Source organism: Anomalospiza imberbis, unplaced genomic scaffold (genome assembly GCF_031753505.1).
Source record: "Anomalospiza imberbis isolate Cuckoo-Finch-1a 21T00152 unplaced genomic scaffold, ASM3175350v1 scaffold_51, whole genome shotgun sequence".
Taxonomy (NCBI): Eukaryota; Metazoa; Chordata; class Aves; order Passeriformes; family Viduidae; genus Anomalospiza; species Anomalospiza imberbis.
This window is the reverse complement of record NW_027100119.1, coordinates 458415-481945: the sequence shown is the minus strand read 5'-3', so window position 1 is coordinate 481945 and position 23531 is coordinate 458415. Positions and strand designations below refer to the sequence as shown.

Here is a 23531-nt window from a genome sequence, read left to right as displayed (position 1 = left end):
GCCTAGCACAATAGCTATTCAAACCCATGCCCCTCTACTGTAAAAGCTATGTGTTAGAACAATAGTGGAGCTAGTTTTAGATAAGAAAATAATCCTAGTGACTAGAAAGGTATTAAAACTTCAAACAAGCCTTGGGACTAGAAACACATGAAGGCCCCCACCCGAGAGTCATTACCACTTCAAGTAACATGGTTACTGACTGCTTTGTGCCACTGCACAGTAAGCACAACCAAAATGCAATCAGTACAGGTTTTTCTTCTTTCTTGGGCCTCACATTGGGTGCCAAAAATGGTTGGTTTAGGGTAAACTTGGGAGAGAACTTTTGAAGTGGTTTTTTCAGAAAGCAGATTTAGTTGGCCCATCCCCCAACCGGTATGGGAAAAAATACTTCTTTAGGGAGAAGTGACAACAAGAGAGGGAGTTAACGATAATGCAACTTCTTTATTGCTAAAGTTCAATACTGAATGCTGTACTCTTAGGCTAACTAATCCTATGTTTTGGACAAATAATCATCTACTCAATCCTAACTGGAAGAATCCTCAAAACTTAATCTTCTTTTAAAATCCAACAGCCCGAGTTCATAGATGTTTCCTTGCTGAAGCAGACAACTGGTGCCAGGACTGCACTTGCTGCTTGCCAAATTCAGATACTCCTTGCTGAATGGGGGACAGCTTTTTGTGGAGGTACTGGCACCTGCTCTTCATCTCAGAGTAGCTGGGGCTACCCTATGAAGGAGAAATCAAAAGAAAATTAGGGCATGTCAACATTTCTGCAGAGCTTAGAATTTCATGACCTTTTCTTTAAAATAGCCTTGAGGCTGACTCAGAGGTTACCAAGCCAGGCCAGTCTAGTTTTATTCATGTAAACCAGTAAAAATACTCTCAGTTTGACTTTGGAGGCATTTTTCTCTGTGAGCCACCATCCTTCTGGGAAGTTTGCAAACTGAGGCTGTTGTATTACAGACCTAAAAACAAACTCTGGACAAGTCTGAAACCACAACAACAACAACCCCAAGCACAGCAGCTCCTAAAGAGGGCAAAACTCATTAATGCTTGAAGCCACTGAAGGCAGTGAAACCTTCTTCAATCCCTTCTCCCTCCAATCAACAGGTTTGAGGTTTATCAAGCTCATGATACAAATCCAAGATGAAGTGGCAATGAGAAGAATAGATGCCACATCCCAACACTGTCACACCAAAGCTTCTGCTCCTCTGGGCCTGAAGATCTGGTTCTCTTTGGAATGACAAAAACTCATTCCACATGGGAATAAACACTTCATACCATCCTGAGATAAATACTTACAAGCAATAAATCTTTAACAAGTTAAAATTCAGTACAAGGACAGAAAACAACATATGCCAGGGATGCATCCCAGGCCAGATGCACCTGACTGCTGTGCAGGATAAGTTTGAAAAGAAAACCACAGATGCCTTTCAACATTTTGAGAGGTTCTCGAGAAGCGGGAGCTTGGACTACTGGCCCCCGCCCAGTGACATTTGCTAGCAAGAGCCCTAGCACAGGCCTCACTCCAGTGCTCCCCTGCAGGGCCAGGCTTGCCCTCAGCCTTCCACGGAGCATCCCTGGCTGTATCCAGTGTGACCCAGGGCCCTGCCGCGCCTGCTCCAAAGGCCACGGCTGCCCCAGAGCCCCAGAGCTGCAGGAGGCCTGACTGCCCTTGCCAACATCACTGCTCTGACACAAGCTGGCAGCAGTTTCCAGTGTTTTATACCACACACACACACACACACACACACACACACACACACACACAATTCTCCCTCCCCTCCTGCCCTGCAAATACGATGAGGGGATGCAGCACCACTGCTGCAGCTGAGCCTGTGCAACTGCACTGCAGGAAGGGAGGGCCCGTCCGGGCACAACCCACCTCGGTGTTCATCTCAGCACTTCTCCCCACCTGGCCCATCTCCTCCTTTAGCTTTCTGTCTCCCTAGTTCACATTTACTATTAAATAATGTCTGTGCTATTGACTCTGGCATATGGTCTTTCTTGCACCTGAATTCATGCAGAGGCTTCTCTTAATCATCAAATCTTTACTCCATCATTATCCACACTGGAGTTAGGAAAAGCTGCACATTGATACCTTCATTGAGATCCAAGGGACACAAGTGCTTCAGCCTCCCGAATTCTCTTCACATCTTTTTTGACATGGCAGTCTTCAGCACATGAGTGCTGTCATTGTAGAACTCAGAAATTTGTGTCTTTCTTGAACCTAAAGGGTGCAGGGGAAATGGAGCCGACATTTGGAGACAGGCAGGAAGTAGAATGGGATGTCAAAGCCAGCACCCAGGAAGAAGAGTGGCCACCAGGTGCTGGCTGGAGGTAACTGAGCTACTGCTCAGTCCTCTGCTTCTTGCTCATCGCAGGACTGGTCAAGCCAGAAGCCCAAGGCCGTTTCTAGAACAATAACAAAACAATTCATTAATCTCTGACCCGGATCAGGTTTTGCTCCTGTTCTAAAGAAGCAGGATTTGTGAACTGGCAAAGGTTGAAAACACATGTTTTTTAAATAAAAATAGCTGTCAAACATGGAAGACCTCCAGGTAAATATCGGCTCTATTGCATTCCTAGTTTCTCATCTTAGCACATAGCAAGTCCTTCTCCAAGTCTACTGCTAAAAGGCTTTGGGAGGTAGACACTCCCTTCAGCAGCTCCAGCAAAGCCTCCCCCAAAGGGGAGGTCCAGTAAGTTTTGTCTAGGTCCCAGTTTCTGCTTGCACACACCAGGAAAAGACTCAGCTTTTGCTGTCAAACACCCACATGATTTACTGAAGAGGCACCTGGCTGTTTTAGAGTCTCATGTGTTAGAAACGAGATTAGTGCTTCACTATTAGAACCCAGGAGTACAGGGTGTGATGGTTGGTTGTGAATTCTCATCAAGATTAACAAAGACAGCAGCCACACGTCAAGAAACTCTTGTGCTTCTAGGTACAGTTGTCTTAAATCCAGCAAGAGTACAGGGTGTGATGGTTGGTTGTGAATTCTCATCAGGATGAACAAAGCAGCCACATGTCCAGAAACTCTTGTGCTTTTAGGTGCAGTTGTCTTAAATGCAGCAGGCTACCTGCTGTGCAGACTCAAAAGCTGTTGGCTAACAAGCCCTTACATTTGTACAAGAGAGTTTCACAAGAGGTCACCAAGAAGCCCTCACTGTTGCTCAGTGCCCTTCAATCATCTCTCAGCTCCTCCCAAGGACCTTCTCAAAGCTGCTGACTCACAAGCCACAACACATAGCCACAAGCTCCCCACACCCCCAGCAAACTTCCCAGCTGAGGATGGAGTAGAACAGGACAGCCGTGTGTGCCCTGGCAGAGTGAGGGAGGAGAGAAAGAGAGGCAGAGGAGGGACTGAGGGAGTATCACCATTCTGCAGATCCTGTGTTGGTGCAGCCACGTGGATAGTGCAGAGCTGGAGTCAGCAATGAGAGTGACAGAGAGACAGGGACAAGAGAGCGAGAGGGCCCCATCTGCCCCGCCCTGGTGCAGCCTCTTATGGACAGGAGATTTTTCCTGCAGAGCCAGCCCTTTGAGGCCTTCTCCAGGGAATGGGTTGAGGGGGGGGACTGAGCTCAAGTCTTCAGGCAGAGCAGAAATTTGGCTCAGGACAGTGCTGCTCCACCCCTGCAGGATCCTCTCATCACAGCCTTCCTGTCACAGCACTCAGAAAGTCTGAGGCAAAACACGCTTAGGCCTGGTCCTGCACATTCACATCACAGCTTTTATACCACCAGCAAGTCTGCTGAAACTTCATACAGAGTACAGAATGTTAAAAATGCACAAAATACCTGAGCAGGTCTTGCTGGGGCATCTCTCTCAGAAGGCCCTGGAGATGTCGCTTGGCTGCTGCTGGTGGGGTTCTGAGATGGAGCAGTTTTTCTGTAAGGATGGTCCGATACTTCAAGTTACAAGGCTGAAATATCAACTGCCATAGTCCTTTCCTTGCAGACCTTCAGTGCCAGGACTCAAGGAAGCAGCATGAAGCTGAGTTGAGGGAGCTTTTGGCAGGATATCAGGAAAACATTTGTGCCCCAGAGGGTGCTTGAGCACTGCAACAGGCTCCCCAGGCCAGTGGCCACTGCAGCAAGGCTTCAGGAAGTGTTTGGACAGCACTCTTGGGCACCTGGTGTGATTCTTGTGGTGTCCTGTGCAGGGCCAGGGTCCTGGCAGGTCCCTGCTATCTCAGCATATTCTAAGAACCTAGGCTTCATTTCCCAGGGCTTTCTTCGGAAAAGGCTCTTTTCCTTCCCCAGAAGACTGAACTTACCTAGAAAGTATTAACTTCAAATTCGCTCGATCGGTTTTACTGTAGCCAGGCCAATCAGTCTGAAGGGCTTGAAACAGATGTTCCTTCAGACTGAAGGAATTATCCTTTGCATTCAGGTCGGCAACCTACAGGCAGACATTTCGGAGAACAAATGTTCATTACGCCTCTATGCAAACTACAGAAATCTAAACGGGCTACTTCAGTTGGGATGGCAAAACATGGCTCTCATTATATTGTGAATGTCTTCAGGGTGAAAAAATCCCTGCCACTGCCCTGGGCAAACACAGCAACAAACTTCACAGGGTCAGGCAATCAGTTCCTTAAAGCCACTGTAGGATCAACTGAAAGTGTATCCATGTGGAATTGGAGTCCTTTGACTAGGTTCCAAAATGCTTTTCCCTAGCTAAAGAGGAAATATTCCTATTTGATATATTAATGCTTGCATTATTCAGCAAAAGCCTATGTGGATGGGGAATATTTAGAAAGGAAGGAAGGATCGACTGCATCTTTCAATGGGTGAGCATTGTACGAAAGCCTATGAGAAGGAAATCCCAGTGGAACTTAACTCAAAGGAGTTATTGCAAAAGTCTCTAATTTAAACAGGTGAGGAAGCAGTAAAATGATGAACAGCAGAATAGCATGATGGAAGAGGTGCTGGCACAAGTTCTACGATCTCACCTCCTGAAGGATTTTGCCAAGGGAATCCTTGTCCTTTTGCCTGACTCCATCTCTCTGCAGCCGAGCAAGTAACTCTGGCTCCTTGTAATCCCTCAGAGCAAGTAAATGAATCACCCTGTCCCTGTAGGGTCGGCCGTAAACAGCAGCGCAACCGCTCCAGTCAATGTCTGCAAGTCTCACAGACATGATCCTCTTCTTCTCAGGCACAGGACCTGAATGGCTTTGTTGGGCTCCTCTGACCTCTGCTTTTCCTCCTAAAATGAGGGAAAACCAGAAACCAATAGTTCAAATTGGAGGTTTGGAGAAGGCAAGCAAGTAGATTCAAAAGGATGTACCAAGACTTTTGAGCCTCTATTTGTTCGGCATTTACAGATCTCCAAGAATCCAAGCAGTAAAGCATTAAAAAGAAACAGTCATTAAAAGCTGGTAAAGGAGTGATGCTGGATGGGAAGGTTTTATGAAAAATTATTTTTATGCATGATGCTTTTATATGATTTCCCCAGTTTGTAAGCTCAAGCACTGAGCTATGTCTAGAATGACACAGACAGTGGGATTAAGTGCACCCTCAGCAAGCTTGCCTAATCCAGAGGCACGGGATGCCATCCGGAAGGACCAGGAAGTGGGGCCCTTGCAACCTCATCAGATTCAACAAGGCCAAGTGCAAAGTGCTGCATCTTTGGGGTTGGGGCATTCCCTGGCACCAAGACAGGCTTGGGGATGAAGGTGGGGAGGACTTGGAGGTGCCGGTGGATGGGAGGTTAGATATGTCTAAAAAACCATACAGATATCCAGTAAAAAATGAAATGGAAGCATATCTAAAAGTGGTCCATCGCTTTAATACCCTTTGCACTTGGACTGTGTGACTCCTCTTCTGCTTGGGTCCTGCACTCTCTGCTCATCTCTTTGGCTTTGCTCATGGCAAGCGAATTCCAAAGGATGGAGTTTTTTCACTCTGTCTAACTCTGTTTTCTCACCTTTGGAGTTGGGAGTCTTCCCCTGCACCCTGACAGGCACTGGGATTCCAGACGGAGTCCGAATTTTATCTTTCTCTTGTAGCTCATGGGTGGAGGTGGAAATGGAGCTGACACTTGCAGACATGTTCAAAGGTGAGCAGGATGTGGAAGGCAGGTCCAAGGAAGAAGGAGAGCGGCCACCAGCTGCTGGCTGGATATCACTGGGCTCTTGGTCAATCCTCTGCTTCTTGGTCCTCACAGGACTGATAAAGGCAGAAGCCAGAGGCTGTTTCTGCAAAGATGATCCCAATTATTTTTGCTCTGAAAAAGCAGCATTTCTGACCTGGCAATGGTTGAACACACACCTGTCTTACCTAAAACGGCCTGTCATACAAGGAGGTGCTGCAGCTAAATATGTTCGCTATTTCATTCCTACTTTCTCACCTGAGTATTCAGCAAGTCCTCCTCCAACTCTGTAGTTAAATGGCTTTGGGAGAAAGACATTCCCTTCAGCACCTCTATCAAAGGCTTCCCAAAATATGAGGAGCTCAGGTTGGCTTTATCTTGCTCCCTATTTCTGCTTAGACACACCAGGAACACACTCAACTCTTGCTGTCACACACCCACACGATTCACTAAAGCAGCCCCAAGAAGCCGCCGGTGCGGTGCTGATCACAGCGTGTCCAGTGCAGAGATGATAACAACAGAGAGAAGCCCCAGTCTGGCTGCAGGTCTCATTCCTGCTGCTCTCCAGAGGAAACCCTGGGTCACAGCCTCTTCCCTACCAAGCACACGCTGCTCCCACCCGTGCACATCAGCAGCTCAGAGCAGGACTGCCAGACACGGCTCTGTGCCAGCCCGCTGACAGAAATGCTGTGGGCATGGAGGTAGGACATAAGAGGATGCTGGGCCCTGCAGCATTTCCTGCTCTGGCTGGGAAAAGAGCTAGGGAAAACCAGAGCTGTGTCCTCCCTCCTGTTTAAAGAGAATTCTTTTAAGGTATAGAAAATATGCCTTTCATGCAGTGTTTTCCAAGATTCTTTCAAACCTTTTTCCTTGCCCTCTTGTACTGGCCATCTCTTGATTTTAAGCCTGACAAGTCCAAGTTATTCCGTGATGATTCAGAGTCCCCTCCTCACACATGGGATAGCCTGAATCAAAATGGGAGCCTAAATGCTGCTTAGGACAGAAAAACAAGTTTCCTACAAATGCCTCAGTACTGGAATTTGTCCTCATGCTAGACTTCCCTAAGATTTCTCTTCAAACAGTAGCACTGGCATTACCGTGCATGATTTAGGTACTAGAGCTGCCATATCATCAACAACCCTGCACAGACACAGCTAGGTACCAAAAACATGTCCACATCTTGTCCTTAGCAGAGTTCCCTATGCACCATAAGAAACAAGTCATGTGTGCAAGCTTGTTGCAGGCTTTGACATTGTAAGCATCTTGAAAAGTATTACAGGAATCCCATTAGAAGTACACACTTCAGGTTTATAGGATATAAAGACAACACTACTGCTTCATATCACAGCTTGGACCCCAAGAGCAAGTGGGATAAAACATCATCTAGGGTAGAGAATGTTTAAAAATTCACAAAATACCTGAGCCGTCCTCGGTGGAGCATTTCTTTCAGAAGGTCCCAGAGACGGTGACTGGCTGGTGCTGGTGGCATTTGGAGATGGAGCTGTTTTTCTGTAAGGATGGTCCAACATTTCAGGTTACAAGGCAAAAATATCAGCAGTCATCGCTCTTTCCTCACAGCGAGAACAGACCTTCATTTCCCAGAGGGTTTTTTTGAAATGGCTGTTGTCCTGACTGAACTTACTGAAAAAGGGTCACCTCCAATGTCTTTCTATCTCTTTCACTGTAGCCAGGCCAATCAACCTGAATGTCTTTGAAGAAATGTTCCTTCAGGCTGAAAGAATTCTCATTTGCATCCAGGCTGGCTACCTACGGGCAGACATTTAAAAGGTCAATATTCATTACACCTAAAGGCAGACTACAGATGTAAAACTGGTAGCGCAAAGCTAAAGCAAAGCTGAAAAGAAAATCATGCACCAGTTTTCCAGGACTTTTGTTTGATGTGAAGAACAAAGCAGCTGTCATGTAAGACATGTAAACAAGATTAAACAGGTGTGGTCCATTTGGGCTGTAGAAACTTGGATGTAAGAAAAGGCCAAAGTGCTGCAAGCATGGAAGAAAAGGGACGTACTGAAAACCTCTCCCTGCACCAGGGATCCAGGTTTTTTGGTCTTTAACGCAGCTTTGAGAATCAAGGTACACTATGCCAGAGCTCTCAGTCTTCACCATTTGAAATACATGGAGAGGCCAGGTTTTTCCTTTCTGTTTTCCTTTTCTTTTGAGTAGGACCTGGAGAACATCATCTCCATGAGCAAGTCCATATTTTTCCACCCTCAGGAGGACTCCTGCTGCCCTCTTGTTTCACCCAGCTACATTGCCATGGCAGAGCACAGCCTGGACCTGTAACGGGGCATGTTTTCATCATCCCATGAAGCACCACAGGATGCTGGCATTTGTCTCTGCAAACAGAACTGCTTTTCTTTCTCAAGTGTCAGCTCAGAGGAAACTACAGCTTCCTATGGAACTCTTACAGGAGATAACCTACCTAGAGCTACACTTCAACAGCTTAAAAGTAACAAAGATACCCAGAATCAGGAATTCACTTCTTAAAAGCAGAACTAAGGCTGTGTTGGAAGAGAAGGAAGGCTGTGAGTATAAGAGCTCAGCAAGTTCTCCCTACTAGTTTTTCATGCATAGGAAAAATAACACAACCTCCCTATGAAGTTAAGAAAAATGTGAATAACCGTTTTCAGGATGTAGTGCTGTTCACAAAGCCCTTTCAGAATGCAAACCAGTATCTTGAGGCAGCTCACACTGCAAACAAGAAACTACTCTTTCAAAATCTCCTTAAACATTAACAAGAAGAAACAGAAGGAGAATTTTCTTTCATCTCTTACCCTCTAAGGAGCTGAGCTTTGAAATCTTACCATTGCTTTTTTCCTAGCTAAAAAGGAAATATTGCTACTTGATACGTTAATGCTTGCATAATTCAGCAACAGCCTACACTGACGGGGACTATTGAACAAGGAAGGAAACAGCCACTGCATCCTTCAGTCAATGTGAATCGTATGAATGGCTGTAATAAAGAAATACCAGTGGCACTCAAAGGACAACTGGAAAATTCTGAGAAATAATAGGTGCCAAGGAAGTTGAAGACTCAATCCACACAAGAGCAAAGAAACTCTGTGCTCAAAGTTGGGCCACCACCTTTCTCATGTAGGATTTGCCTGGAACACCCTTCCCTGGAAGGCAACCCCCACAGACCCCAGTAGAAGCAAATACCATTGAGAGGCCACCAAGTCCGTTCAAATGAAATACTGCCCTCTGCAGCTACCAAAATTCTCTCCTCTGAAACTTGTCCCAGGGTATTTTAAGGACCTCAGCTAAGTGTTTCACCCAGTTGAGAGTTTCACCCTGTGAAGTTACTTCATCAAGCAGTTTAACAGTGCAAGGAAAAGAGGGAGGGTTCAAATAAGGCATGAGAAGCAACAACATTACAAAGAATTTATCACTGCCAGCTATTCTAGAAAAACAACAAGTTTTGAGGATTTCTTTCTTTTTGTCACATGGACTTGCAGTTGGGAGGAAACTGGGTAAAATTGATGGGAAAATGTAAACAAGGAGCATTTCCTAAGCCTCTCATTAGATTCTAATTGAAACCTGAAGTAAGGCTGCTAAGAGTTAGCATTGCAGGCAGCAGCTCCAGGATCTCACCTCCTGAAGGATCTTTCCAAGGGATTCCTTGTCCTTTTCCACAACTCCCTCTCTCTCTAAGCAGGCAAGTAGCTCTGACTTCTTGTAATTCTTCAGAGCCAGTAAATGAATCACCCTGTCTCTGATGGGTCGTTGAGAAACAGTACTGAAAGGTCTCTGGAAGAATTTTGCAGGGTTCGTGGGCATCGTTCTCTTTCTCTCAGGCACAAAATCTGGAGAGCTGTGTGGGGCCCTCCTGAGCTCTGGTATTTTCACTTCAGTAAAGAAAAAACAGAAAACAAATTGTCAAATGGGGAGTGGGAGGAAGCAAGGTAGTTGACTCAAAAGGATGTACCAAGACTGTTGAAACTCTATTTGTTCAGAATTTATAGACCAGTACGAATCCAGACAGTAAAGCATTTGGAAGGAAGAGTCATTAAAAATACCATGTAAAGGAGTGATACTGGAGGGGAGGTATTTATGAAAAACTCTTTATATGCATGGTGGTTTTCATATGATTGCATATGATGTCCATAAGAATGATATGGACAGTGGGATTAAATGCACCTTTGGCAAGTTTGACAACACCAGAGGCCTGGGATGCCATCCAGAGGGACATGGAGAACCTTGGCAAGTAGGGCCCTGGGAACCTCATCAGATTCAACAAGGCCAAGGGCAAAGTGCTGCATCTTTGGGGTTGGGACATGGCCTGTCCCTGCTGGGCAGGGATGCTGCGATGGGATGGGGCGGCTGGGATGAAGGTGGGGAGGACTTGGGGGTGCTGGTGGATGAGAGGCTGGGCATGAGCTGGCAACGTGTGCTGGCAGCCCAGAAAGGCAACCGTGTCCTGGGCTGCATCAGGTGAAGCGTGGCCAGCAGGTCAAGGGAGGGGATATGACGCAGCAGGCGCTGCTTTGAAACCAGGAACTCCTGTTTAGTGGCTGATGGAGACTTCATGCGTATTGGTGAGAAATCCGGGAGCTTTGTCCCTGCCATCACACACACGGAGACTGACCTTTCTTTACACGCTCCTTCAGTCTTTCAATGTAGGTCAAATTTTTAATGCCTTTCTCCACTTCCTGTTCCTTGGACCATGCCTCTCTGGTATTTGTCTGCAAACCTAATTGCACAAACATCACACACTTCAATTATTGAGAACACTGTAAACATGCCAGTTGTCGAGTGAAGACACTACTAATGTTTGAGAAGTTCAATCCAATGTGGATAGAGAAACTTCCCACAGCATTCAAACAAAACACCTCCTAAAACCATACCCCTGAAGGACTTCTAAAGAAAATTACCTGAAACCATAACCAAGCATTAAGATGAAAATTAGGTAAGAGCGCTTCACCCAGAGGGTGATCAGGCATTGGGACAGGCTCCCCACAAGGCTGCTCATGGTACCAAGTCCACCAGAGCTCAGAAAACATTTGGACAAGTTCCACAGGCACCTGGTGGGATTCTTGGGGACAGAGCTGCACTTGCATGTCCTTGTGGATCCCTTCCAACTCTGATTCTGATTCTCTGATTCTGTGACAAAACCCAGTCCCTAACTGGTACTGCATTTAGCATGTTGCAAAGGCACCCTGTACCCTACCAGCAACCAGACCTGTCTCACCTGAGTTTCTCTGTGCCAGCCTAAAGCCAAAGCGGCACCAAGTTCCACAATTGTCTCACTACTGCCAGTCCTCACACCCCAGTTACTGAATGTTAAGTATTCCCTTAGGATCTGTGTAGACCACCACCAAGAATCACACAAATCATCATCCACATGTGAAACAGAACGTCCCCAGGGAGAAATCTGAAGTTTAGCTTTGTCTCTCCGGAAAGCCACCATGATGCTAGTTTAAAATGCTCTGCGCTAGGCTAAGGCAGAGCAAGAGCTGCACTTGCAGTGGCAGGGAAGTCCCTGCAGGCAGGTGACTGCAGCCACAGCCAGGTGAGAGCCTGCTTTTCTCAGGGCAGCTGGCTGTACCTGGCTCAGCTCACTGCTGCAGGCAGCACCACTGAGTGCCTGTACGGGGAATGTGCACCTCGAGTCTGCCTGGAGCCAGGCTCCTTGGGGAAACAGCACTGAGAGCAGATCAATAACAAATGACATCACCCAAGCACGTTGTGCTTTGTGGGAAATGATGGAATCCGTGGGGAAGATGACATCAGTATCTTCCTTTCCATTTCCTTGAAAAGAACCCAGCACAGTGTTGTGGCAACACTCGCTTATCAACGACCAGGACAAAAAATTAAATCAAGCAAAGTTTCCCATGCTGACCTTGTGAAATTCTCTAGGCAACTTCCTCAAGGTCATTTTCTTTCAATTTCCCAATTAAATTTAAAGGATAATGACAGTGCCTAGATACTCCAAAATCAAAAGCTTAGCTACCAAGGCAGTGAATTTAGGTGCTTGGAGCGGTCCAAACCTTGACCTCAATGCTCCAAATTGCACCCCATCAAGCAGTATGGGAACAAGGAAGGACTGGCAGGCTTTCTCAGGGGAAAACAAACCAGTGGCTACATGCAGTGACAAGAGACTGCAAGCTTGACCTGAGGGCATACCACCTCCAGTTGAGATCTCTGAACACAAGAGATCCCCTGTCCCGAGAATATGCTGTAAAAATGAATTACCAAGTTGAAAGTCTTACAGATATTGAGCAAAATGTGAAAGGCAACCATACCTCCAAGTAGGTTATACAATTGGACATTCTGCGCACTTCCATTGTGCAATGCCTCGCTGGCATTTGGCTAAAAGGAAAAAGATATTTTCTGTAAAAACTTCAGCCTACTCTCCATCACTGCTGATTAACTAGGCCCTTCACTTTAAACAAGAGCTGTATTTGCGAAGGCTTGCTGTCGCATCACTAAAAAGGGCTGCTTTGACACAGTTCCCCCTCTGCAAGCAGCCGGCTACAAAACTGCCCTGAGAGAGCAGCCCTCCCTTAGCCTCTAATGCAGCCAAACATTCAAGTAGCAAGTGATCCTTTCCCAATTGCTGGAATTTATAGGCACAGGCTTCCCTTGGAATCAAGTGCCTGAGTACAACTGAACTGGCCAGTGTTCAGCTAAGAATCCAGGTGAGAGTGGTTGACAAAAATACAAGAATTTTGGACACGACCTGATGCTGGGATTGATTTGGTACTAAGGAAGCACATCCTGGAGTCAGCTCCAAGAAGAATTTCACCTGCATAAGGTGAATTTTGACTCTCAACAGGCATGAGAACCCTTTCTCTTGTCCTCAGCTCTAGATGCAATTCTTTGCAGGTGTGAAATGGAAGCAGTTTATCCTAGGTTAATCAGATATTACAAAATTTGGGTTGCTTGGCTGATCTCATCATTTAGTACAGAGTGCATTGCATTCCGCTGGAGGTTAAAATGTTCATCAGCCTAAGTACATTTTTTAATGAAAACAACTACTGCCATCCAACTGCTTCATTCCGTAGGCAAAATTGCCTGAGAAAAAATCTGAAAAGCTATGATAAATGGACTGAAAGATGTGCACTAATTACCATGTGAAGGGAGACATCAATACCGAAGATAGAATATTACTTAATTGAAGAAATGATGTAATTTAGAAGCAATGAAGATTCATGTCTTTGGCTGCTAAAAATGCTAAAATTTCTTTGTTTGGAAAAGCTTTGAAAATGGTGTGCATGTAGCTGGAGCTCTCCACTATGCATCACAGCTGAGAATAAAGAAATGGCTACTCCTAATAGTAAAAAATACTGTTAGAGCGTTTCCTTTCTCCTGACATGTTCGGTGAGTGCAGGGCAAAGACAGAACAATGAGAAATCTATGCATTTTGACCAAGAGCCATGCCCAGAGCATGAATTTCCTGAGTGTCCCAGCATGGAGAACATCTGACTTTCACTGGCACCTCCTCAGTGGCATCCCTGGGAACCCCTTCCATCAGAGAACTTCCCACTTCCGCTGGCACCTCCTCCGTGTCATCCCTGTGAGTCGTTTCCACCGGGGCAGCTGCCTCAAAGGGGCCCTTGGAGCACCAGTGGGGCCCCAGCCCTGCCCGACAGGTCCCGCGGGCTCAGCAGCACCTGACACCAACACCACGGCCAAGCCCCCACCCGCTGGCAACCCGCAGAGCCCGACAGCTGCCCCTCACCTGTTGGTCCTGGGACCCCTGGGTCACCCTGACGGGCATCGCAGTGCTGTTGGGGGCCCTGCGGGACGCCGTGCGGGTTGGGGCCCTGCGGAACGCTCTGGATCGTGCCCAGGCCCACAGCTCCGCCATCCCGCTCTGCCTCGGGTGCTCTGGCTCCCACACAGCCACTGATCCTGCTGAAAAATCTGCAAAATGCAAAATATTTGTCAGGAAAATGTGTTCTTTGATGTTTCTCCCTTGTGGTTTTCAAGGCTCATCAACAAGGAGGGAGATTATTCCATGAAACAAGAAGTAGCCAACAAGCTCTCAGTGATGGCCAGGCCTTTGAAAGGCAGGTTGCTTCTGGGCTGAATGGCCTTGTGGAGGTGCAGGGCTTGACAGGCTTCAGTTTCCTCAGACACAGGGGAGGTTAGCAAGGCTTGGGAAGAAGGATGTACCACTGATGGTGGACACAAAGAATGGAGAATTTCTGGGCACAAGGACATTTGGCAGAATCCCCAAGGAAAGGAACAAACTGATAAAGCCAATGCAGAAACTGTGCTGAATCACCTCCTGCGAGGTAAAAGGCCATTCCAGCAGGGGCAGACCACGGCTATCCACTCAAGGAGCCTCTCACTAAGAAGAAGGGAGAGTCTGAGCATGCAGACTATTGAGCATGAGAAGTGAGAGGATCATTACCCAACAGCAGACAGAATACTAATTATGAAGACAACTAGGGAACTTGCAGTCAGTGAACACTAATTCCTTTCTTTGCCAAAATGTAGAAATACAAAGACACTCTGGTTCTTTGTGTGCTGGCTTTGTGAATTTGTCCCTGAGCCCCCCCCGTTTCTGCACAGAACTGTAAATAATTACCTCCACTCAGTGTGTGGATCGGCCTCTTGAACAGCGTGTGCTCGAACCAACCAAGCTGGAGCAACACTCGCTATCGCTCTGACACCTCCGCTCTCAACGCAGCCGCCAAAGGGTCTGACCTGTCCTGCTGTGTGCTGGTGACAATGGCCACGTGTCCTTGGAAACGGGGAGTTCCGTGTTCCAGGCTGGGTGGGATGTCACTGAGGAGCAGGACGCGACACAGTCGGGGCACAGGGAATTCACAATGGGCACACGTGGGGAATGCCCTGCCTTGTCCCATGACTGACTCAGCTCATTTCCAAGTGCAGTAAGGGGTGCTCTGGCCACACCAGTTGCTGCAGTAGCTTTGCAGACCAGGGCTAATGAAGTGTTTCTGCACACAAGTGCTGCACTTGGCCCTCTCTGAGGCAAAGGAGCAGCTTAACACCCCTAACCAGGGCAGCAAGGTGCAGCCCCCTCCTCCCCCAGCACTGGGTGATCCTGTCGTGGGCCAGTCAGTCTGTGAGGCTTCCAGCACATACACGGTCACTCAAATATTATCTCTTTGACAAAACCCCCCAGCCTTTCCTCATCCCAGTCTCCGAAAAGGAAACAAGCCAGCAGCAAGCCCAGGCCCCCATGTGCTGTGCAGGAGGAGCTGACGTGGAAAGGCCCACGCTGGCCCTGAGCACAATTACAGGCTGATTATTGTGCTGACTGCAGCTGGCCGTTGGAGTTACTGACACATGTGGATAAACATTTTATACTCAGTTTATGATGGTTTCATTGTCATTTCCCCCCTACCCAAGATTATTCCTGATTTAAGTCAGCTGGCACCAAAAATAAGTGTTGTCCAGTCATTACAGGGAGAGGGAATAAGAGCATGCAGTTGAGAATGTGTTGAATATTACCATCCAAAGCACATTTTCAATGACATCTTGTATTTGTTTTCAAGACCATGTCTATACCTACCCATGTCTGATTTCCTGGCTGTCCCACTCACAAGGACAGTGCAGTTTGGGGAAAGAAAGGGAGGAAGCAATTTGTCAAACACCAGAGCCCACAGCTGTGTCCCTTTTTGGGAATGACTGGATGGTGTTGATTATGGATCCCCCGTTAGGAACTATTGGAAAAGCCTGTGTAGGAATCATTAGAGGAATCCATGGAGGTGTTACACTGGACTCCAGAGTGTCCAACAGCCTTTCTATATCTTTTAAAGGTTATTGGTGACAACCCCTGCTCTGCAGTTACCAGATTTGACTGACCCCTTTGCACTGCTCATACGTGAGTGCCTTTGCCTTGCACAGTAACTCCATATTTAGCTCCAAGCATGAAGGAATGAAGGAAGTAACCCTGTGGCATTTTGAGCCTATTTCTCAAAAAACATCTAAACAATGTACTAGAGGGATGGCCAATGCACCTCAGAGCAGGAGCCACCATGGTCCTGATTGAGAGAATGTACTTGAAAATAAATGGGGAAAAAAAGTGACAGTTTATGTGCCACACATGGTTTGTCTGGTGTAGAGCAAAAAGGAGGTCACTGGTTATCCCTGAGCAGAATCTGAAAGTAACAGGTGGTACTCCTGGAACAAAAGACCTTGAGACCCAGGCCCCTCAAAAACTTTCTTTGTCCTTGCTGCCTAGAGTGTGCCTGGAGTGACATGTGGGTCACCTTCCTGCCAGTTCAGTATGTGCAGGGGCAGAGGGGGGAATGTCAATAAGTGATCGGTTGTCCTGAAGTCCCTTTTGCCGGGGCAGATGCCATGGGGGTCTCTCAGCCAGAGAAAGAGCCAGGACCCGCAGGGCAGATCCTGTGTCCTGGATCCGGCCAGGACAGGGGTAATTTTTGCAGCAGCCAGGAGGAGCACGGCCAGGACCTTGGGGTAACTGGCTATCACCTGCCACGTGGCAGGGGGAAATGGAAGGGGTTTGTTCTTTTCTTTCTTTCCTTTCTTTTCCTTTTCTTTTTTTAAACAAAGTCTTTTCCCATTCTTTCTATTAGAAACCATTAACATTTTGCAATAGCCTTTCCTTGCAACCATAACCATTCCAGTATTCTGCATTTCCTTGCTTTTTAAAAGTTACTTTCTCCAAGCAGAATCTTTGCAAGCTCACTTTGAATCCAAAACTGGTGGTACACCTCCTGCTCCAGCTCCTGTTCCTGCTGCTGAGGGTAAGTCTGCTTTTCAAGCAATTGCAGTCACTGGGATGTGGGTCCCCAGCCAGCGTCTCCCTTCACGCTGCACGGCTTCTGTAGGCAAACAATACTTAAATATAAACATCAGGCGAAGGAATGTGCCCCCTGTTGACGGAATAAACAAGTTACCCTTTGTCTCCTTAAAAAGGAAAAAAGCCCAGAAGGTTCTCTCCTCAGTTTGGTTAAAAGACACCTCATAGGACCTTGGGGACTTCACCTCAAACTTAAGGATAGCTAATTGGACAGGAGCCAAAAAGTCCCACCTAAGCAATTCCCTAGAAAAAGAAGAGAACAAAAGAGGTCATCGCTTTTGTGAAGTGTTTTAGCAGGAGCAAGAACCTCTTGCCCTGGCTCGGGTTTTCTCGGTAAAGAGCTTTTTTATTTTGCCCGTTATTAAAACTTTTTGTTTCCAACACTGTCACAGGAGCCATCCTGCTTCTTTATGCCACCTGAGGTAGCTGAGCTACCAAGGGTATAATGCTTATCTCTGAGAGCTTAGGAGACCTGGCTTGAAGAGAAAAAGCATTAATAAGGGAACATTAAAAGTAGTGCTAAGAGAAATGTTTTCTGAGACTTTTTTCAGAACAGAAAGGGGATGGTGAAAGCTAGCACAGGGCTTAAAATTACTACAGTAATGTTTGGTTTTTTTTTTTCTATTTGTACCTATTTCCTTGGATATATTTGGTTTTAGTTTGGGTTTGGTACCTTGGTTGGTTGAATTCTTTTTGTTTTGGGGACTGATGGTGGTGGATGGGTGCATGTTTGGTTTATGGTTGTTTTTTGGTTTTTTTTTTATTTTACTATTTCATATATCTTTCTTTGTTAGTTTTTTTTTTAACCAAAGATTTTTCCTTCCTTTATGTCATAAACCAATATTTGTAACAGCCTTTCCTTGCAACTACAACCATTTCAGTGTTGTGCAGTTCCTTGTTTCTTCAAATGAAAACATTTTTTAGATTGAAAATTACTTTCTCAGGATAGAATCATTTTGGGGTCGAATTGGACACCAAGTAGCCAGAGCACCTCCTGCACATGCTCATGACAGTGATGGTAAGTCTCCTTTTCAAGCAATCGTGGTCCCGTGGATGTGGTTCCAAGACAGCATCTCCCTCCATGCTGCACGGCTTCTGTAGGCAAATACAGCAGTACTTACATGTCAACATAATGGAGCAATTCAGAAGCAAACAGAAGCATTCTAAGCCATTTTTCAGAAGAGAAAGGGGATGGTGAAAGTTAACACAGGGATTAAAACACAGTGATTTCTATGCAACAGGGTTGATAAAGGACTGACCCAAATTTGTAGAGAGCGCGGGACTCCAGGACGGTTTGGATGGATGAGAGATCTCTGAAGTCAGGTCTTAGAAGATGTGGTTTATTAAAAGGGGGGAAAGGCCCTGCTTGGAGTTGCCAGGCGCAACTCGTGGCAGGCCCAGGGAGAGAGGGAGAGGGAGAGAGAGGGAGCGAGGGTTCCAGGTGAGGGTCCCAGGGGAAGGTCCAAGAGAGCGTCCGGTCCCTCGGGCACACCTTATCAGGGGGCTTCAAGGTGGGCTGGAACAGGACTTGGGCCAATGGGGTCACAGATACCTGATACTTCAGGGGAGGGTCACAGGTGTGGGATGAACCAGACATTGTGGGTGAGACAGAGCATTCCATTTGACCTTTGGACCTATCTGCAGGTGAAGGGCATTGTTTAATCAGAAGGGGGGATTGCTTTCAACCTGGCTATACTATTGCTTTCTAGTTATTCAGTAGTCAAGGTTTGTTATTTCAAATCTAGTTCTCATCTCAATGGCTGTATTTTCCAAATCTTTTGCCAGGCAATCATATTTATAAGGTTTTCCTATTTCATCTTCCCCAGCACAAATTAACAAGAGGGATATTTGTTAGAGCTACCATTACTCATCACACACTTAGGGCAACCCGTACCATCAAGCCCAAAGGTAATATGGCTCCGTGTTAAATATTCCTGATGGGATTACACATCCTTGCGTGAAGATGGAATTAGGATTTAAAGCCAGTATTGATGCATATACAAGCATTGTGCAAGAACATTGCAGATTCCAAATGGAAACTAAATATCACCTGTGCAGCATAAACACTGCAATAACATGAGTACACTTCTCCCATCAGGTTCACAGGCAGCTTAACCAATTCTGTGCTTGCAAATAATCTCTTCTGGCATCTTTTGGGGCCCTGAACCAGCAAAGTCACACCTAAAGACTGTGGGACCATGAAAATTCCTCCAGATACAAACCAGTCTCCAGGTGACACAAGTGACTATGGCAGCCTCCAGTAATGTAGCGGGACCCAGGTTTGCTGTGTTCTCTTTGTCATCGTGGGTTTGTAATTCAGACTCACAGAGGGGCTTGAGTTGGAAGGGACCTTAAAGACCCTCTAGATCCATCCCCGTCTGCCACGGGCAGGGACGCCTTCCACTGGAGCAGGTGACTCAGAGCCCCTCCAAGCTGTGGCAAATACCCAAGGACCCCTTCTTCTCTGTTTTGCAAGGTCAGCTTTCCATGCTCACATTCACAGATGGCTCCAGTCTCACACAGAGCATTGCTGGCTGGTCACTCTTATCTCCACAGCCCAGTAGAGATCCTATTTTGGATGGCTCTCACTGCTCCCAAGGCCCCAGGGAGCAGCCACTGCCTCTCCTCTGTCACCCGAGGACACAAGGAAAAACGTTGCACTCAGCTTTGGTCACAATGAAGAGACTAATTTAGGAGGGAGCAGTTTGAAACACAACTCCTTCAGAGATTAAAGCTCCCTTTATCAAATGAACACGCACCAACCTGTCCCAAAGGGAAAGCAGGCAGGAAAGATAAGCTCCTCTCCCACAACAGCAAACTGTGCTTCCTTCTGTTCCAGTTGGAGGATGGAGGCCATGGGCTGTTCCTCAGTTTGGGAAGGAACCCTGGGAATTGGCCTGATCTGGGAGGGCAGCAAAGGGAAGTCCCCCAGAGAGAAGGCAAAGATTCTCTAGAATCAATACATTTTGAAAAGATTTCTGCAGGAAAAAAAAATTGAAGCATTTGAAAAATTCCCAGATGGGAATTTGTGCCCCAATTTGACAGCCCCTAAGTCTCTGTGGTGTGTCAGGAAGCTCAGGAATGAACCTGCAAGGCTTGGATAAACATCGTTGGTGTCCATCCCCCAGAGCACAAGCAGCTCCCCAGCAAGACTTCAAGACTAAAGGACAAAGCTTCCCCCTCCAGCTCTCCACAGCAGCTCTAGGGAGTCTCTTTCCTTCTCCGTGAGAACAAATGCCCAAACCAGGACAGAGTAGTGAGACGCAAAGGACTAACACTGTAATAAACCTGCACACTGCAACCACAAAAGCTTTCAGAGGCTTTGAAGGACTCAGATTTTCCTGACTTGCAGCTGAGTAATTTCATAACTGAAAAAAAGTTTGGGGGAAGAAGACATTCAGGGTTCTGTTCTAGCCTCTGCTATGGTTCAATGACAAAAATGTGGTCATGTACATTAATGATTTGTGCTTTGCAAGAAAACATAATTCCAGGAATGAAGGAATAATATTTCTACATAACATGTAACAGCAGTCTTATATTTTTCCAGTAGGATGGCTCACAGGAGAGGTCTGCACACACAAGAGCAGGCTCTGATGTGGTATTAACTCTCCTTTCTCTGTTCAGGGTCCATGGGGGGAACAGCCAGCATGCGGTGTGGAACACAGCCAACCTGGGCAACTGCCACCGAAAAAAATACATCTGCACCCATGAGGGGCAAAATGAGGTGACAATCCATCAGCACCAGGACCTCCCCCTGCCACAGGGGAAGAGAGAGACTCCACCATCCTTAACCACCAACGGGAAAGCAGAGTCCCTCAACACTGCGAGGACCTCAGTGCTGCAAGAGCTGACAGAGCTGGAGAAGCAGATTGAAATCATCAAGCAGGAGCTGCAACTCGCCATGGACAGGAAATCAGAGCTGGAACAGTATGCACGGACAAACAGAACTGCAGAGCCCTAGGCCAGCATACCTGTGTCCTTCCCCTTTTCTCCCTTTCTCCCCTTCCTCTGTAAAATTTGCAACACGCTTTTGTAATGCCAGAAAGGGGTGCAAAAATAAACCAGGCAATAAGCTCTTCAGGAGAGCAGAATTGCAGCAGCCCACAGCCACTGCCACCCTCCTGAGTTCTCCTTCTTTCACAGCAAGTTTCTTATTCTCCTGGAAAACACCAGCCATTCCCAAGGGACTGGAGAGACAAGGAGCATCCCAATGAGAGTTCCTCGTTTCTTCACCTGACAGTACAGTGAGATTCTGCTTTTTTAGCCCTTTCTGTGCATTAATTTAAAAAAAAGAAAAAAGATACCAAAAAAAGGTTTAAACCCTTGCCAATGCCAAGGGACATTGTCAGTACGTCCCTTTGTTGGTACATTTTTGTTGTGTTCTGTGTGCGTCTAGTCTCTGTTCATGGGAAGGCTCCTCACGGATGCCTCTTTACAGCAGGTGCTGTTCTGTGTTGGCAGTCCCTTCCCTCCTGGCACAGGCTCACCAGACAAATTCCTGGTGGCAAACCCAGCACACACCATTCCTCAGCTCTGTCAGCACAAACGGAGGAGTGGCTGCTCAGAGGCTGTAGTGAAGGAACTCACCCAGCTTAAAATAACTTGGCAAAAACCAAACTACCACTTCTGTCTGCCTATAAGCCTAGGCTGGGCTTCCACTCCCTCCCAGAGAGAAGCCGTGCAAACACTGCACTGACAGGTGAAGGGATGGATTCACAGTGGCCCAGGACAAGGATGGGAAGGGAGAGGGGGCACTATTAGAAATCAGTGTTTACCTCAAAAAGTGAAATATTTGCCAGTGTGAAACTACTCCCTTAATATTCTCTGTCTTAAGATGACAATAAGGTCCTTTCTCACAGGTGAGGTGACTTAAGGGGCTCTGGACCATGATTTATTCAGATACCAAGGTCCCATCCAAACCAAAAGGAGTCACCAAAACCACCCCCTGGGTGAAGAATGAGAATTGTGATTTCAGCAGCAATGTACTGAATGGGTGAGGAGGGGAAGGAAGTGTAAGCTGTTCAGCATCTGAATAAACACTGCATCAACCCAACTGACTGTGTTTTTAAAATACGTTTTCTACCAATTTTTAAAAACCATTTCCCAACACATCCTGTATTACAGAGAAAAAGAAAGTTTGCAACGCTGTCTCTTAACCCTGATCTCCCAGATAAGTCACCAAAGTAATTTTTCCCCTCCCTGTATCTCCTGCCACCTGCAGAAATGTTGCCTGGGGTGTTCTTGTTAGGTGTAGTTCAAAGGCTGCAGGCGGATTGAGGAAGACATTCTACCTATTTGCATCTCTAACCTTTGAAAAGCCCTTGTGTATGAAAAGCTCTGCATCAGCACCAAAAGCTGATCACAGTGAGACCCAGACGAATTAGCCTCAAGAGCTGCTGTGTGTTCCCTGCTCAGAGCTTGTTCTCTGATTTTGTGTGTCTGCTCCTTCCAGTGCAGGAACACGGGGAAGAGAAATTAGGATGTAAAACCAAGAAGTGGGATCCACGGGCCTGCACCTTGGTAGGTGTAATAGATCTGGGATGTCCCCACATTCCTGACAAACGTGATGGGCAGGGCACTGAGGTTACTTTGGTTGCCTTTCCTTCCCCTGCCTCCCCCCTTCAGATAATCAGTTTTCTAAAAAGAGCTTTTTCTTTGTGTCGCATCTGGTACCTCACAACCTCCAACATGACTTGTTTAGAACACGTGAATATTGCTCTTTTCATCAAAACACTAGGAAAGAAGTATTTCAGGCCAATTTTGTAAGTATTTTTATCAAGGCTTTTATGTCCTTATCTCTACACATGAGCCCAGAAACATTATAAAAAAATGTAAAATGTCAATCATATCTTAAACAAAAATGTTTTGCTTCAAAGCTCCAAACACCAAATCCTTCAACAAATCAGACTTCATCTAAAAGCAAAAATATAAATGGAAAACTGTCAACCACCTAATAACTACTATTAAGCAAGTATTATTTCTGGTGGCTGTCTGAGGAGTTTCTCCCATGTCAAATGCAAAATACGGATTGCTCTGAATTAGTGCATCACCAATTGTGCCTTTTCCCAGATGACTCAACTTACTGCCGCCCAACAAAGACATGCTATTTTCTCCTTCAGCCACTGCTCCAGCCTGATCCCCTGGGGACAAGAGATTGCTGTGGGTTTCTGTGGGAAGGGGAGTGGCACAGGCACATCAGTGCCTGCAGACTGTGGCAGAGGGGAGGATCTGCTGTGACAGCAGGTGCACGGGACACTGGAGATGAGGTTTCTTCTTTCTTGTCTAAGACACTGAATTTAGAGAATGTTTTCATAAAGAATACTGTCACCGCTTTACTCTTTTTACCCCAATACTTACTGGTCCTGATAAATGTTAATTATTTCCATACATTCTGTTTCTCGGTGGTTTAATTAAAAGCACAGAGACACTCAGTTCTTTCAGAAATGAGCTTGAAATAAGCTGTTACTTTAGAACAAACCCAAAATGTTCATTGTTTCTAAGTGTTAAAATTATGTCCACCGACAGAAACTCAGTCACTTCCAAAATGAGCTTGAAATAAGCTTTTGTTTTAAAACAAAACCAAGACTCTTTTCTTGCTAAGGGAGAACAGGAGTTTCCCAAACTCCTCCGTGGAACTAATACAAATTGTTTGAAGTATCCATTTCCTGCC

At 46.4% G+C, this 23531-nt stretch overlaps 2 protein-coding genes across 4 annotated transcripts in view; one reads left to right on the top strand and one right to left on the bottom strand.

Moving 5' to 3' along the window:
- LOC137467048 (serine/threonine-protein kinase pim-1-like) overlaps positions 1-23531 on the top strand; it is a gene marked incomplete at its 5' end in the record, with an annotated part of 261655 nt that overhangs the window by 22993 nt on the left and 215131 nt on the right. The gene's annotated exons all lie outside the window — the stretch shown is intronic.
- Positions 5998-13953, bottom strand: LOC137467055 (RNA polymerase II elongation factor ELL2-like). Of its 3 annotated transcripts, none has more exons than XM_068178612.1 (6): positions 13799-13953; positions 12360-12426; positions 10703-10807; positions 9709-9962; positions 7739-7863; positions 5998-6202 (listed from the first exon to the last, which is right to left on the bottom strand). In XM_068178612.1, exons 1-6 carry the CDS (start codon positions 13925-13927, stop codon positions 6166-6168), a joined length of 717 nt encoding a protein of 238 aa, XP_068034713.1. In that variant the 5' UTR covers positions 13928-13953; the 3' UTR covers positions 5998-6165. The 3 variants fall into 3 exon arrangements, with proteins under 3 accessions (XP_068034713.1, XP_068034714.1, XP_068034712.1); XM_068178613.1 differs by lacking the exon at positions 5998-6202 and adding an exon at positions 7392-7605 and having other exon boundaries at positions 9823-9962; XM_068178611.1 differs by lacking the exon at positions 5998-6202 and adding an exon at positions 7397-7605.